Below are 16,434 nucleotides of genomic sequence, written 5' to 3' on the forward strand. Positions count from 1 at the left end.
TTATAATGTATTGAGTTTAATTAGAAAAATAAGTAAATGAATGTACTTATATATTATATTTCAGCTTGTCCAGTAATAACAGGAACACCTGCCTTACCTTCAACTGTGTCCTGCACAGTTGCAAGCACCTGTTCAGCTATAGATTGCTGTATGGATGTCAAGTTCATAGGTCGAACCATCAACACTAAGATATCACTGGACCCATGTAAATATGAATTGGAGCTGAAAATAGAAGCTCTCCAGATCACAAAATCACTACTCAACTACAAATGGGGAGAAAAGGAGACCTTCAATTTACAAGGAGGAATAAAACTACAGTAAGATTTCAGAATTTTCTCAATTAGGAAGCATGTAAGAATCAGGCAATTTAGAAAAAAATCATAACATGACCGACATAACCACTTTATTTTGAAGGTACACTCATTCTGAGTTAGAAATGGTATGTCTTTCATTTCTGATATCTACATAAATCTTGGTTAGAATGATAGCATATTATGAAGTTGTCTCCCCTTAATTGTTAATTTCTAGTTTACTTATTTCAACTAAATTGTATCTTGAATAATCAGAACAGGGAAAAGAAGCAAATGTTATATTCATGCATCATTATATATTCTGATCTTACACTAATGTAAAGCTGAGCAGATTTTTGTTTGTCATGTTTTCACCACTGCTTGATTCATAGGCAGATTGGTTCTTAGTAAATTAAAAGACAACTTCCTGCTATATGAAAACAGTAAAACAATGAAAATTTATCTGTTTGGGTTTCACTCAGTGACTGTTTTCAAAGAATGTCATATATTACTGCTTAATCAAATGATAAAGGATGTTCTGATCTTTAAAAAAAAATCTTTTAAAAGAAGGTTCCTTAATGTTGAAGAACTTACAGATGATGAAGAACAGCGATATTGTTCTTTAGGTATGTGTTTTTATGCCCCACTTAGTGGCCTGCATGTATACTCCTTCTAAGAAAATATTTTAATGAATTTAAATTAATTAAAAGGAAAAAATGAATAACAAAAGAAAAATAGACCAGAAAAACACAAATTAGCAGTTAGAATACATCTCATCACATATTTTCAATACTATAACAGGTATAGAATAGATGACCTAGCCAGTGAGAAGATGTTTATGCTTGATCTGGAGTTTGCTATATGTTTGGAAGAGGGGAAACCCAATGACTGTGTTGTCAATTTACCATTATTGAAGAATCTAAAGATACCCAAACCCCTGTGTAACTGGAATATGGGTTATTCTGTACCAAGTAAGCAATTTATTTTATTTGATTCAAATCATTTTGCTGCAATAGATGTACTTTCTCTTAGAGACAACATTACATTTCACCAGTTACTTATGTGAAGAACTGATAAAGCACAGTTTTGAATTAATATTTGAAAAGTTTGTTTCTTTGGAAGAAAATTACTTCAGATTAATGAAAGGAGATGTTATGTATGCATCAATGAGAAAGTAACCCAACACCAAAAAATAATAGAATAAAAGACACTTATTACAGTAATGTTCATGTTCAAAATAAATCTCCAATTAATGAAACATTAATGACATGTTTTGTGTATAACAGTATATATATATATATATGTAGGACTCAAATCTATGGTGGGTTCCAAATCTATGGCAGATTCCTAATCTATGGCAGATTCCTAATCTATGGCAGATTCTTAATCTATGGCAGATTCCTAATCTATTGCAAATATGACGTAACAAACTCCAAACAAATCAAATCTATGGCTGATTTTTGTTTTCTCCAAATCTATAGCAGATTTAGAATTTGTGTAAATTTCCTGGAAAAAGAGTAAAATGTAACGTCACATCAAAATAACGCTGACTTCAGCAAAGTTGTTGGCTCACCAAACTTTCCTGAGGTACTGTGTTTAAAATATGCAGGGGGAAAAAACTTTCCACTTTCCCTCAAGAACAATTTGCTGATGGTTTAAAGAAGATGTGATGTTTTATCCATAGGAGGGACAATATTTCCGAATCCCGTGATCAAGAAAGGCACAACTGCTTTTAGAAGTGAATATTTTGGGAAAGGAGTTATAGTAAATATCTTAGCGTCTACGGCTGGCAAAGTATTTAAAGTGAGAAAATTAAATTACAAATCGTCAATAGTTAAAAAAAATAATTAGAGTTGAAATAAATATAATGTGAAAAGTCAAACTGTTAACTTTTTTTCCTTCTGATTTCTGTGTTATTTTTTTTTTTATAGTTGACATCACTGTGACGATTTGGTAGGTCATTATGTAATTTTTACTTCACAAATGTTTATAGACATGCTCCCGTTGTCGTACATTTCAACTTATTTAAGACAAGTCCTTGATTGTATATGTACTTCCTTGTTCTACGTTTGCACAAGATCTACCATAGATTTGGAAACAACAAAAATCCACCATAGATTAGGAAATTACAAAACTCGCCATAGATTAGGATTGTAAAACATCTGCCATAGATTAGGGTTTAAAAAATCTGCCATAGATTTGGAATAGCATGACGTCATATTTACCATAGATTAGGAATCTGCCATAGATCTGGAACCCACCATAGATTTGAGTCCTACATATATATGACTTGTAGAGTGCACCTTAAAACAAGCGTGAAGTACTCGCTGATGTAAGACAGTGAATACTGTTTCAAAATCATCATGTGATCATATTATTTATCAATTTAATAGTGTTAACAATGTTTAAAGAGTTCCTTTATCAAAAATTTAAAGGTATTGTCTATGAATTTTTAGATTTTTCTCTCAATCATTGGTTAACGAATAATGGAATAACCAACACAGATAAGCTACAACAGTATGTTGTCCAGCAGTTACTAAGAGAACTTGGAGTGGAGGAATACCTTAATGTCCCACAGTGTAACAGGAGAGCCTCACCTTATATACCCTCAGATAATCAGGGATGGAATGTTAGTGCAGGTATGTTGATTACATGGTTGTTACTTATATGTCAATTTTTATGTGGTGGAGGGATTGGTAGTGTGATTTCTAATTAATTTCTAATTTTACTTTTTTTTAAATGAGAAAAAAAACAACATTTATAATACAAATAAATATGAATGATATATACTGTGGTTAAAAAATTGAATGTTAATCACATAATCTAAAATATTTTTATACAGCAATCAAAATAAAGTTATTCATCTATAAATAACATTTTAGAAGGACATTTATTCAATCATACACTGTGAAGCAATGTAAGCAAATGATGATTCAGAAATTTAAGCTTGGATCAGATAATTACTCCAAATATTCTCCATTTTCAAAACACTCATTCAAAATCTTACTAATTTTTATGTCAACTCTGATATGTGGACAACAAAAAGTTACTGTCATATTTTATATTTCAGAATGTCCAGCACAACTTACCCTCTCATCACTGCCACCAAATGTCACATGTCATATAACAGACACTTGTACAGGCATAAACTGTTGTCTAGATGTGGGTAAACTTGGTTTATCAATCAACACCTATGTCGTGCTTGATACATGTGACAACAAGTTTACAGTGGGTGTAGAGAAATTTAGCCGGACCATATCATTGTTAAATGTCAACTTTGGGAGAGTTGAGACATTTTCTTTCCTTGGATTATCCAAAATAGAGTAAGAAAACTACATTCATAAATCATGAAATATTAAGTATTTTTATTTTTGATGTTGAAGCAGAAATTGAAAGAAAATGATATGGAATAATAAATATTTATGACAATCAAATTAAGAAAGAACATGTTTGATAATAGAATTCAAAATATAAATAATAATTAGGGTTTGGTTGCATGGCGTGCACCCTATAGTGATCAGTGTGTCCGTCCGTCCTTGTGTCACGCTATATCTAGAGTACCATAATAATTTCATACTTTATACTTGACCTTTATATTAACCAACACCAGAGAGTGTGTCATAATGTTTGTACAACTTTCTAGGTCAAAGTTCAAGGTCTAAATCTATAGTATCAGTTGGCAACCCCATGTCCTATGGTAAAGATTGTGTTCGCTCTATATCTTGAGAACAGTTATGATTTTAAAGCTTATACTTGACATGTATATAAACTAACACAAGAGTGTGTGACATAATGTATGTACAACTTCTTAGGTCAAAGGTCAAGGTCAAAAACTTTGGTTTCAGTTTACAACCCCATGCTTATGGTGAAGATGGTGTCCGTTCTATATCTTGAGAACAGCTGTGATTTCAAAGTTTATGCTTGACATGAAAATTAAACAAACCCACAGGGTGTGTCATGATGTTTGTACCACTTCCTAGGTCAAATGTCAAGGTCAAAAACTTTGGTTTCAGTTGACAATCCCATGTTCTTAGATAAAGATACAAATATTTTACCACACATTACTTACAGCGGGCCCACAGAGATTGCTTCCATTTAAATGATGTCTAGTTAAGATTTATTTTACTTTAACACCAAAAAGGAAAAGGAACAATAACTATATGTTATTTATATACTACATTTTCTAGGTACAAGATAGAGGACTTCCGAAGTGAGAAGACATTTGTAGTTAGTGTGAATGTCAGTGTCTGTCTAGAATCCAACAAACCATGTGATGTACAGTTAGAAATTCTAAAAAATGTCAAACTACCAAAACCTTTCTGTCACTACAGTGGAGAATTTTCTATTGCAAGTATGTATACAAAGATAGGAATGCATCTTATATTTATAAGAGGGTCAAGAAATTGGCAGTAGGAAATGATTGATTACATGAATGATGAAAAGCATTCATAGTATATAGGTTTTGTCAGTGCTTTTTGTAAAGAGATTATGGGATTGGTCTCAAATCTTAGGAGAGTACCGCAGAACCATATCTATATAAATGGAAGTCCTGCAAAATTTCACTTTTTATGGCCCCGCATTTTTTTTGAAATTCACAGTTATACGAACATTTTTCTACACGCCACCAGATTTTGAGCTGATTTTTGATATGTGAGACTTCCATCATGTTTGTGTCCACATGTGTTATTGAAATGGCAGATTTTTCAACTTCTGAGACGTGGCTGTTCATGTCGCTTTGACACATCTAGTTTTTTTTAAATATTCCAGAAGGGTGCGTTTTTAATGAATCTGATACATTGTAAATTTTTAATTATTATGTAAAATGACATCCAAACTTTTTGGGTATTTACACATCCTTGAATTAAGTATTTTTATGGTTTGACGACCTTTGTTAGTAGAACATGTAGTAGAGTTATGATTAATACTTTTTCCCATAGACTTCTCTCTGACTACTTGGATGAAGGAACAAGATATCACCCTGAGCCAAAAATTACCACAGTTTGGAGTAGATCTACTGATGGAAGAGCTTGGAGTTGCTGGTTACCTACAGAAAACACAATGTCAGAGACAGGGTTACAGTCCTGATGGTCACGGATGGAACAAAACAGGTAATCATTGCTTCTATTGGACTACTTTTATGATCAGTAAACAGATCTATGTAAATCACCTGCAACATTTCAATTAAATTGAAATGTGCAATTTACATGAGTTTCCACTGAGTCGTTTTTCAACCATCTTTTTTTATTTTAATTGAATTGAGAATAAAAATTTGAATAATATTGACTTCTTGCATAAAAATGGGTTGATATAAAATTTGTACATGCTTAAAAATATATATAAACTCATAAAACATAAAGCCTTTATTTTAATGAATGATATTCTATGTAAATTATTCAACGTTTTATAACATTTTCAGCCTGTCCCAAAGCTGTTAACATGCCAACCTTACCTGTTACCATGGCCTGTAGCCTACCAGAATACTGTACAGGGATCCAGTGTTGTACTGATGTTCCTCTCCTGGGCAGATCGTTCGAAGCTCATGTATTACTGGACGTCTGCCACTATAAGCTCAGTATTGGTCTGGAAAAACTGGTCCTAAATGTTTCCCTGTTTGATTATCATTACAATACATGGGAAGTTGTCTCCCTTGGGAATATGTTCAGACTAAGGTAAGGAACAAGGACAAATGCTAATGCCTGTCAAGCTATAAAAAAATCAAATTGAAAAACTTACATTGATAATAACCGGAATGTGATCAAATATGGAAGATTGTTGTAACTTTTATTTAGAATCAAGGCAAAGTGTAAATTAATAAAAACTGTACAGAATTAATGATGTATCATATATAATCGTAAAATTCTTGTATGAATTAGTTATTTATGATAACTCAACAAAAAATCATTGTCTTCTTTAGAGATGATTATACAAGGGTGTCAAGATTGTGGCAGTTTGACTCGATGCGATATGTGATGTCTTTAAAGGTTAACTTTTGTTTGATTTATTGCTTAAGTCGTGAAATATGAATGAGCATACCAGAGAACATATTACCAGTAAACAATTCTTATTTTATTAGTTATAAGATTGAAGATTTGGAGGCAGAGAAAATGTTCCTGTTTAATGCTAAAATAAGTGTCTGTTTTGAGAGTGGTGGAGACTGTAGATATTCTTACAATGTCCTGGAGAATACAAAACTTCCTAAACAACCATGTGACTGGAAGAGTGGATTTGCTGTCCCAGGTTTGTTGGTTTCTAAAGAATGATATATTTTTCAGTGTAATAATAATTTAAAATTTCAAAGAAAATTTTCTTGTTTGGTCATTGAAATTGTTATGCATCATCAACCTTCACTATATTCTTCAAGATTTTCAAATGATTACAGTTAAAATAATAAAGCATGCAAACCAAGAGTTTAAATGCCTTGCGTGCAAACTTTGTTCAGTTGTTTGCTCAGACATTGTAATTAAGATTGACACCAAAATTCAATGGGTAGGTGGAGTATAACAGTTTGTTTACTATACACAAAGGTTTGATTGGTCAATGAATATCAAAATTGCTTCCACAATAATATCCATTGTCCAATCAACTCTTTTTTATATAGTAAACAAACTGTTACTCCGCCTCTCCTTTGAATTTAGTTGTCAATCATAATTACAATGCCTGAGCAAACAACCAAACAAAGTTTGCAAGCAAGGCATATAAACTCTTGGTTTGCATGCATGTTTTATTATTTTAACTGTAAAAGTTTCTTCACTATACAATTTATTTGTGCAACCATGTATAACTAGTAAAAGATGATGAGAAAAACAATTAATCAATTAAGAAAATATAAAACAGAAAAAAGTTTTGCTTAGAATTTCATTTTAATTTATTTTGCCAGTCAAAATATACACAATTTTTAGAACTTGATGTCTCAAAAATCTCTTAAAAATCTGTAACCACTGCCATAGTGGTAATGATTTATTGATTGGTGTTTAACGCCACTTTCAACACTACTGTGGTATTTAGTGGCAGTCAGTTTCTACTGGTGGGGGAAGCTGAAGTGCCTGGAGAGAACCACAACCTTAGGTAGGAAAACTGAGAATCCTAGTCAATTAATTAAATCGGTGTACTTTTTTTGGTAAAACGCCTTCATCTGTCTTGCAGCTGACCGAGTCGTCCATATATTTTGTTTACCATAACTTCTGTTTCCGGATTGTCAAAATTGGACAATTTTTCGAAAAAATGAGCGTTCACTCTATAGTTAATGAAAATATACTTCAATTAAGCCTTTCTGATATTTTAATCGTCATTTTAAAAATAATAACTATACTTTCGCTTACTAGGCGGAAAATACCGAGGTGTTGAAAAAAATTGACACCTCGGTAAACTCCGGAAAATTTTCCGTAAATCTTTATTATGGGTCGGATACCTTAATATTAGAGTCTAGTGGAAATGAATTATGAACATGTTAAACTTATTTTCATTACACATTTTGTAGGTTTCAGTATTGCTCAATGGTTTGCTGACAAAGGACTATCAAACACCACCAGCCATTTGACTGATCTGATGTCTTCTCGTCTGTTAGAAGATCTGGGTATAGCAGGCTTCATGTTACATCCTTCCTGTGATAAACTCTCAGCTAAATACAGTCCTGTTGATGGACAAGGATGGAAATCTGGTAGGTTATAAATTTGTATAATATTTTTTTTATGCCCCACCTACGATAGCAGAGGGGCATTATGTTTTTTGGTCTGTGTGTCTATTCGTTGTCTGTTTCTCCGTTCGTTTGTCCCGCTTCAGGTACACAATTTAATGCCAAATTTTGACCCCTGATTTCATGGTCCACTGAACATAGAAACTTATAGTGCGAGTTTGGGCATCCGTATACTATGGACACATTCTTGTATAATTCATATTTTCTTTTAAAGCATTATTATTGCAATTGACAGTCTAATTGAGAATAGAGGATAAAAATTTAGTAGGATTAAAAGTGAATTTATCTTTAGTTTTTTCTGTCCCATTTATGGGCATTACATTAAATGATTATGTTTTCTGGTCTGTGCGTCCATTCATCTGTTTTGCTGCTTCAGGTTCAAGTTTTTGGTCAAGATAGTTTTGAATAAAGTTGAAGTCCTATCAACTTGAAATTTAGTACACATGTTCCTTATGATATGAATTTTCTAATTTTAATGGCAAATTAGAGTTTTGATCACAATTTTAAGGTCCACTGAACATAGAAAATGATAGTTTGATTGGGGGCATCTGTCTACTATGGACACATTCTTGTTTTTTTTCAATTTTTGTACGTACAAGTGGGGGAAAAATTGATGCACTACCTTGCTAAAGTATTATATTTCCTTTTATATATCAGATTGCAGTTCCAATATAACAGTTCCAACATTACCCAATGACATAGTTTGTCACCTAGATTCTACCTGTACAGGTATAAGCTGTTGTGTTGATGTAGGACTAATTGACCAATCAATAAGTGTCTACCTGACCTTAGATCCATGTGACTACAAACTAAATATAGGCATAGAGAAATATCAGTTTGAATTTTCTCTCCTTGACTTTGAGTTTGGAATACGCAAACGTTTTCATATAGCAGGAGTTATGGAGATGGAGTGAGTATCCTATATATAATATATCTAGTAGAAAATCAAGTGAGACAACTCACATTACTGTTACACAGAATTTTTATTAACTATACAAATATGCACATAAAATAGAGTTAAGTTGATGGGGGTACTGAAATGTATTTACTAGTAACAAAAGAAATTTTAAACCACTGAATTCTTAAATATTAGATATTTTGAAGTCCAGTAATATTTCATAAGTACAAAAAAAAAAGAACAATTTATTAATTTCATGTGTTTAAAGTTCTTTTTCTGGACTATCCTTCATCTTAAAAACAGTACTTAAGGATCAAAGAAATACATTGTAATTACAAATTGCATCTAAGGTCAACTTTGCTTTTGATAATTTAAAAAAAAATGTTTTTGACACATTTGTGATATTAAGTTATTCTAACATTATACCACTATTTTTTAAGCTACAAGATAACAGATTTACCAGGTGAAGCTGCATTCTATGTTGACCTTGACTTGAAGGTCTGCTTTGATGACCCGGGACTACCTGGTCTGTTAAACACCAAAGTCTGTCTGATACACACCAACATCTTATCTGGAACCAAACTACCAAAGACTCAATGTGGATGGCAGAAAGGATTTGTTGACTCGAGTAAGTATTGTGAATATCTTTTCCAGTCATTGTGTTCTTGATGAAACCAAGATCACCATCAAAGGTGATTTTAAATTTGTTGAAACATAATTTGATATTCAGATGATAATTTTTCTAGTTAAAGGCCTTTAATGGCTCATTATTTTGAGGATGCAACGTGCTTGTAAATTTCTTGAAACATGAAAAATCAAAAAGTATCTACGAAGCAAAATACATATTGCTTTTCATTTAATGATAATAGCATATGATATAAAAGCAGGAACCACTTGTTTTATTTAAAATGAAATAATATCAACTGCAAATAAACAAAAAAAAAAACTAGGGATTTGAAAGTAAAACATTTGTAAAATAAAATTGAAAGTTAGTTCCCCTTGTTTCACCTCACTTCTTATAGAAAAAGGTTGAATAGCTTGGAAAGGTTTTATTTCTGGTTCATGTTGATGTCGTTACTAAAAATCTTGTTGGAAAAATAGTAACCCAACTATAAATTTCATATAAAAAAGAATAATCTATCTTATCTATCTCTAGCATTAAATGCTGACCAGTATACTTTTTGGTAGCGCAAGGGACATAAAGGATGACTAGCTCAGTCACAGAGATGCAAAATGAGAAATAATCTGTCAGTATTAATATACCTTTTCAGACTGGTCTTTGTCTACATGGTACAACAACATGGGTTTGAAAACAGGGACCCAGTTACCTACTGATGCTGTTCTTTTATTGATGGACACACTTGGTATAGCCGAGTTCCTAAAGAACAAACAATGTGACAGACATGACCCATTCTCTGTGTATGCCTCACAGTATGAAGGGTGGAGCACAGGTTAGTCTTACTATTGATGGACACCCTTGGTGTTGCCGAGTTCCTTAATGACAAACAATGTGACAGACATGACCCATTCTCTGTGTACGCCTCACAGTATGAAGGGTGGAGCACAGGTTAGTCTTACTATTGATGGACACCCTTGGTGTTGCCGAGTTCCTTAATGACAAACAATGTGACAGACATGACCCATTCTCTGTGTACGCCTCACAGTATGAAGGGTGGAGCACAGGTTAGTTCTGTTATTGGTGTGACCAACAGGTAATTTAAAGGTAAAATGAGAAAGGAAATGGGGAATGTGTCAAAGCAACAACAACCCAACCGTAGAGCAGACAACAACCGAAGGCCACTAATGGGTCTTCAATGTAGCGAGAAACTCCAGCACCCAAAAGTGTCCTTCAGCTGGCCCCTTAAAAAATATGTATACTAGTACAGCTATATAAATTACCATTTTGCCAGTTCTTTCTTCCACATTCAAGCAAAAACATGTTTCTGTAAACTTTTCTTTTTTATGCCCCACCTACGATAGTAGAGTTTTGGTAGTTGGTTTTGTGATAGGTAACATAGGTTTCAACCCAAGCTGACTAAGACAATGAAAAAGTTCTCCTCCTTTGTTATCACTTCTTGTATGGTGGTAATCTATAGTAGTACTTATTTTAGTAAGACCTGTTATATATTTTTTTACAGATTGCAGATCTACCTCAGTTGTGTTACCAAGACTACAAGATGACTATATTACTTGTTACCTTGACAACACCTGCAGAAATGTACAATGTTGTATGGATGAGCTTTTCATCGGTAGATCTTTCCAGGTTCAAGTGAACTTTGACCCTTGTAATTACCTAATGACCTTTGAAATTGAGAAGCTACAGATAAATGCTACACTGAATGAGTATGAATGGGGTAAATGGAAACAGATTGATTTATATGGAGTCATCAAGTTAAGGTAAATTTAAGTGGTTGACTCTCTTTTGTATGAGCATAACTTAGTTCTTACATACTGTACTGAAATAATTGGGATGTTTTTTATTAATGCAATTATTATGCAACTGGGTGAGTATTGCAATAGTAAGACCTCTCATTCTTGTATATCTATCTGTATGCAGCTTTTCCCAAAATCACAATAAATGCTCAAAATAATTTTCAGATTTACAGAATGCTTTCCTCTTTATGTTTTGTTGTAATTTGTATTGTTGGTTTGCTGTCTGTTTGATTTATACCCCCTTCATTCTTTAGATAGTTTTAATTTCAAATGTGCAGAATTAAATTTGATTTGTAATCATGGCAAGAGAAATCTCAGTAATTCTAGTACATTTAATGTAGAGATAATTTAATATCGGGAGAGTTATAATAGGCCTATGTATCCAAGAATGAAAGATTATTTAAAGAAGACTGAAAATCTACTTTGCAAAATATGAAACAAATAACATCAAATGCACAGACAAGTTATCGAGAAGCACATGAATTCCTGGCTTTAGTACAGACACAATAAAAATTTATCATCTAAAAATCAAAGCAATGTATAGAATAAGAACATAAGTCATAGCACAGATATTTTTAATATAAATCCCAAGTTATTATATTTAAGGTTTATCTTATGAACAAAAGGTTTTCATATTTCTTATGTTTTACAGTTTTATTCTGCATGATCTATATGCTGAGGACCAGTATTTGTTGTCCTTGACCTTAAGTCTGTGTTGGGAATCTCATGGCAGTTGTCAGGACCATCACATATTTAGAAATGCTCGTCTCCCAAAACCAACATGTAACTGGAATATGGACTTCAAAATTCCAGGTAAGTCAAAAATTAAACTGAATTATTATTCTTTAGAATTTTATCAGTTACCTTGTGATTGTTAACAATAGTAGGAGGAAGATGTTGCAGAGGAACCTCATTTCTTTACATGTTTCTGAACAGGTTAAGCCAAATAAATAAATTAAAGTGGTAGGTCAGTCTATTTCATTGTATGAAATGTTTAAAGTTGAACATTTTTAAGCTTTCAAATAATTAATGGCTTACTGATGGGTACTGGGGGTTAAGGATACTTAATATACACTTGAACATATTTCAAGTTGCAGAAATTAAACGATTTTGTTAATTGTCTGTTGTTTATTGTAGGATTTTCTTTGGCGACATTTCTGACATCAGAAGGACTAACTACATTAACTGACCCTGTGATATCACAACTGTCAGAAGATTTAGGACTGTCTACTTATCTCAACTCACCTACATGTGACAGATCAGCTCTACCATATAAACCAAAAGTCAATGGATGGAACAATGGTAGACTTTCAGAAAAGAAAAAAAATATTGCCTTTATGAATCAGTTGAATTCCTTTGTTTTCGATATTCAGAGTTTTCTTTAAAGGCAAAGTGAAAAGCGATTAATCAAATATTATGTTCCATTCTTAGTCAAGTAATATTTAACAAATGATAACCAAATTTATTGAGATTCACACCAAAAAAAATAGGTATATATTCAAACAGAGAAAAACTGGAACGACAAGCACATGTTTGGGTTGAACAATTGAATACGTTACTGGACAGAATTAAGTTTGTACTGGAAAAATTACTTCCATTTTATATAACTTTTGAAGTGAGTGAGTGATGTGAATCCCAATGTAAATATGATTTTCTAATTGTAGAATGTAAGACCCCAGTTGCCTCCCTTGAAGACATTTCCTCCCACGCTGCATGCCACATCCCAGACAGATGTACAGCTATAGACTGCTGTATCACCTTACCAAGCTTCAAACGTAATGTCAATGTATTTGTTGATCTGGACCCATGTGAATACAGACTCAGTATCGCTATAGAAAAAGTCCATTTGAATTTGTCGTTGGTGGACTATAAATGGGGATCATTCCAACAATTCTCTCTACTTGGTGTCATCAATTTAAAGTAAGTGCTTATATTATTAAAGTTATATTTATTTATAATTTGATACAGTATATATGGTTTTTGAAAATTCCACCACTATATCTCAAAGGATTAGAATAAAAACAAGGAATTTTACAACTAAACAGTACCAAGATATCCCATTGTGAAACTCACTTTCTTCATTAAATGATTTTTCATTTGAAATAAGAACAAATGTAAATAGATTTAAAAGATGATTTACCTTAAAAATTGAAAAACAAAGGCTGGTAATTGTTTTGTGCCACCAAAACATATGATTTCCATTTAAAACAATAAAAAACACATCATTTTCATTTAAAACAATATTAAAAAGCACATGGACAAGATAAGGAAAAGCCTATTTGAAAAAACATGATTTTAGAAAAAGTTTCTACTATCAAAATGAATATATATTTATGACACAATGAAGATTTAAGATACTGAAAAAAGTTATTCTTCAGTCATATTTTATAACATAATGATACTAGATGACATTTTTGTTCTAGCTTTACCATAGATGATTTGGCCAGTGATGATGTATTTGTCTTTAATATGAATGTGTCCATATGTCTAGAATCGTCAGGTCCTTGTGAGCTACATCTTCATCTCTTCAAGTCAACTAAACTACCAAAGCAGACTTGTAACTGGAACACAGATTATAAAATTCAAGGTAATTTAAGGATTAATCGTGATTTGAAAGTAAAAATTTAGTTAATTGTTTGTTTGCCTTTTTAAATGTGGGCAAAATTGGCACAAAAAAACAGCAAATAAATTCATTAATAAGTATAGGGGATTTAGAACCCATGCTTTCATTTTTGTCGAGCCTGCAACTTTTGTTGCAGAAAGCTTGACATAGGGAGAGTTATCCAGCGGCAGCAGGGGCGACGTTAGCTAACTTCTTAAAAGCTTTATATTTTAGAAGGTTGAAGACCTGGATGCTTCATACTTTGTATATAGATGCCTCATGTTACGAAGTTTCCGTCAGTCACATGTCTAATGTCCTTGACCTCATTTTCATGGTTCAGTGACCACTTGAAAAAAAAGTTCAGATTTTTTGTAATGTTGAATTCTCTCATATTATTAGTAATAGGATAACTATATTTGATATGTGCGTACCTTGCAAGGTCCTCATGTCTGTCAGACAGTTTTCACTTGACCTCGACCTCATTTCATGGATCAGTGAACAAGGTTAAGTTTTTGTGGTCAAGTCCATATCTCAGATACTATAAGCAATAGGGCTAGTATATTCGGTGTATGGAAGGACTGTAAGGTGTACATGTCCAACTGGCAGATGTCATCTGACCTTGACCTCATTTTCATGGTTCAAGGGTTATAGTTAAATTTTTGTTTTTTGGTCTGTTTTTCTCATACTTTATGCAATAGGTCTACTATATATGTTGTATGGAATGATTGTAAGGTGTACATGTCAAGCGGACAGATGTCACATGACCTTGACTTCATTTTCATGGTTCAGTGGTCAAAGTTAAGTTTTTGAATTTTGGTCTTTTTATCTTATACTATATGCTATTGGTCAACTATATTTGGTGTATGGAAATATTTTATGATCTTTATGTCAGTCGCGCATGTTTTATTGACCGTGACCTCATTTTCACAGTTCATTGCACAGTGTTAATTTTTAGCTCACCTGGCCTAAAAGGCCATGTGAGCTTTTCTCATCACTTGGCGTCCGTCGTCGTCGTCGTCGTCTGTCGTCGTTAACAATTTTTCAAACATCTTCTCCTCTGAAACTACTGAATGGATTTGAATGAAACTTAACATGATTGTTCATTAGTATATCCTGCACAAAATGTGCGCTTCGATTTTTGATCCGTCAAAAAACATGGCCGCCGTTACTTAAAATAGAACATAGGGGTCAAATGCAGTTTTTGGCTTATATCTCAAAAACGAAAGCATTTAGAGCAAATCTGACATGGGATAAAAATGTTCATTAGGTCAAGATCTATCAGCCCTGAAATTTTCAGATGAATCAAACAAACCATTGTTGGGTTGCTGCCACTTAATTGGTAATTTTAAGGAAATTTTGCAGTTTTTGGTCATTATCTTGAATATTATTATAGATAAAGATAAACTGTAAACAGCAAAAAAGATCAGCAAAGTAAGATCTACAAATAAGTTAATATGACCAAAATTGTCAATTGACCCCTTAAGGGGTTATTGTCCTTTAATGACAATTTTTCACAATTTGTTCATCATATTTGCTAACTTTAAAAAATCTTCTCCTCTGAAACTACTGAATGGATTTGGTTAAAACTTAGCATGATTGTTCCTTAGATTATCCTGCACAAAGTGTGTGCTTTGATTTTTGATCCGTCAAAAAACATGGCCGCCGTTACTTAAAATAGAACATAGGGGTCAAATGCAGTTTTTGGCTTATATCTCAAAAACGAAAGCATTTAGAGCAAATCTGACATGGAGTAAAAATGTTCATTAGGCCAAGATCTATCAGCCCTGAAATTTTCAGATGAATCAAACAAACCATTGTTGGGTTGCTGCCACTTAATTGGTAATTTTAAGGAAATTTTGCAGTTTTTGGTCATTATCTTGAATATTATTATAGATAAAGATAAACTGTAAACAGCAAAAAAGATCAGCAAAGTAAGATCTACAAATAAGTTAATATGACCAAAATTGTCAATTGACCCCTCAAGGGGTTATTGTCCTTTAATGACAATTTTTCACAATTTGTTCATCATATTTGCTAACTTTAAAAAATCTTCTCCTCTGAAACTACTGAATGGATTTGGTTAAAACTTAGCATGGTTGTTCCTTAGATTATCCTGCACAAAGTGTGTGTTTTGATTTTTGATCCGTCAAAAAACATGGCCGCCGTTACTTAAAATAGAACATAGGGGTCAAATGCAGTTTTTGGCTTATATCTCAAAAACGAAAGCATTAAGAGCAAATCTGACTGGAGTAAAAATGTTCATTAGGTCAATATCTATCAGCCCTGAAATTTTCAGATGAATCAAACATCCAATTGTTGGGTTGCTGCCACTTAATTGGTAATTTTAAGGAAATTTTGCAGTTTTTGGTCATTATCTTGAATATTATTATAGATAAAGATAAACTGTAAACAGCAAATATGATCAGCAAAGTAAGATCTACAAATAAGTCAATTTGACCAAAATTGTCAATTGACCTCTTTAGGAGTTATTGCCCTTTAAAGACTTTTTTCACAATTT

At 32.7% G+C, this 16,434-nt stretch overlaps 1 protein-coding gene across 1 annotated transcript in view; it reads left to right on the top strand.

Moving 5' to 3' along the window:
- The first annotated feature begins 68 nt into the window (after positions 1 to 68).
- LOC139483021 (uncharacterized) overlaps positions 69 to 16,434 on the top strand; it is a 136,689-nt gene continuing 120,323 nt past the window's right edge. The window contains exons 1-17 of the mRNA XM_071267050.1: positions 69 to 317; positions 1,092 to 1,261; positions 2,747 to 2,929; positions 3,361 to 3,613; positions 4,478 to 4,641; positions 5,228 to 5,398; positions 5,707 to 5,959; positions 6,364 to 6,527; positions 7,768 to 7,947; positions 8,641 to 8,893; positions 9,322 to 9,509; positions 10,153 to 10,332; positions 11,020 to 11,278; positions 11,967 to 12,127; positions 12,452 to 12,616; positions 12,979 to 13,234; positions 13,738 to 13,901. Of these exons, the coding sequence (XP_071123151.1) occupies positions 151 to 317; positions 1,092 to 1,261; positions 2,747 to 2,929; positions 3,361 to 3,613; positions 4,478 to 4,641; positions 5,228 to 5,398; positions 5,707 to 5,959; positions 6,364 to 6,527; positions 7,768 to 7,947; positions 8,641 to 8,893; positions 9,322 to 9,509; positions 10,153 to 10,332; positions 11,020 to 11,278; positions 11,967 to 12,127; positions 12,452 to 12,616; positions 12,979 to 13,234; positions 13,738 to 13,901 (3,331 nt within the window). The 5' untranslated portion in view covers positions 69 to 150. The remainder of the gene's footprint in view (positions 318 to 1,091; positions 1,262 to 2,746; positions 2,930 to 3,360; positions 3,614 to 4,477; positions 4,642 to 5,227; positions 5,399 to 5,706; positions 5,960 to 6,363; positions 6,528 to 7,767; positions 7,948 to 8,640; positions 8,894 to 9,321; positions 9,510 to 10,152; positions 10,333 to 11,019; positions 11,279 to 11,966; positions 12,128 to 12,451; positions 12,617 to 12,978; positions 13,235 to 13,737; positions 13,902 to 16,434) is intronic.

The sequence above is a fragment of the Mytilus edulis genome, chromosome 7 (assembly GCF_963676685.1).
Source record: "Mytilus edulis chromosome 7, xbMytEdul2.2, whole genome shotgun sequence".
NCBI classification, from domain to species: domain Eukaryota; kingdom Metazoa; phylum Mollusca; class Bivalvia; order Mytilida; family Mytilidae; genus Mytilus; species Mytilus edulis.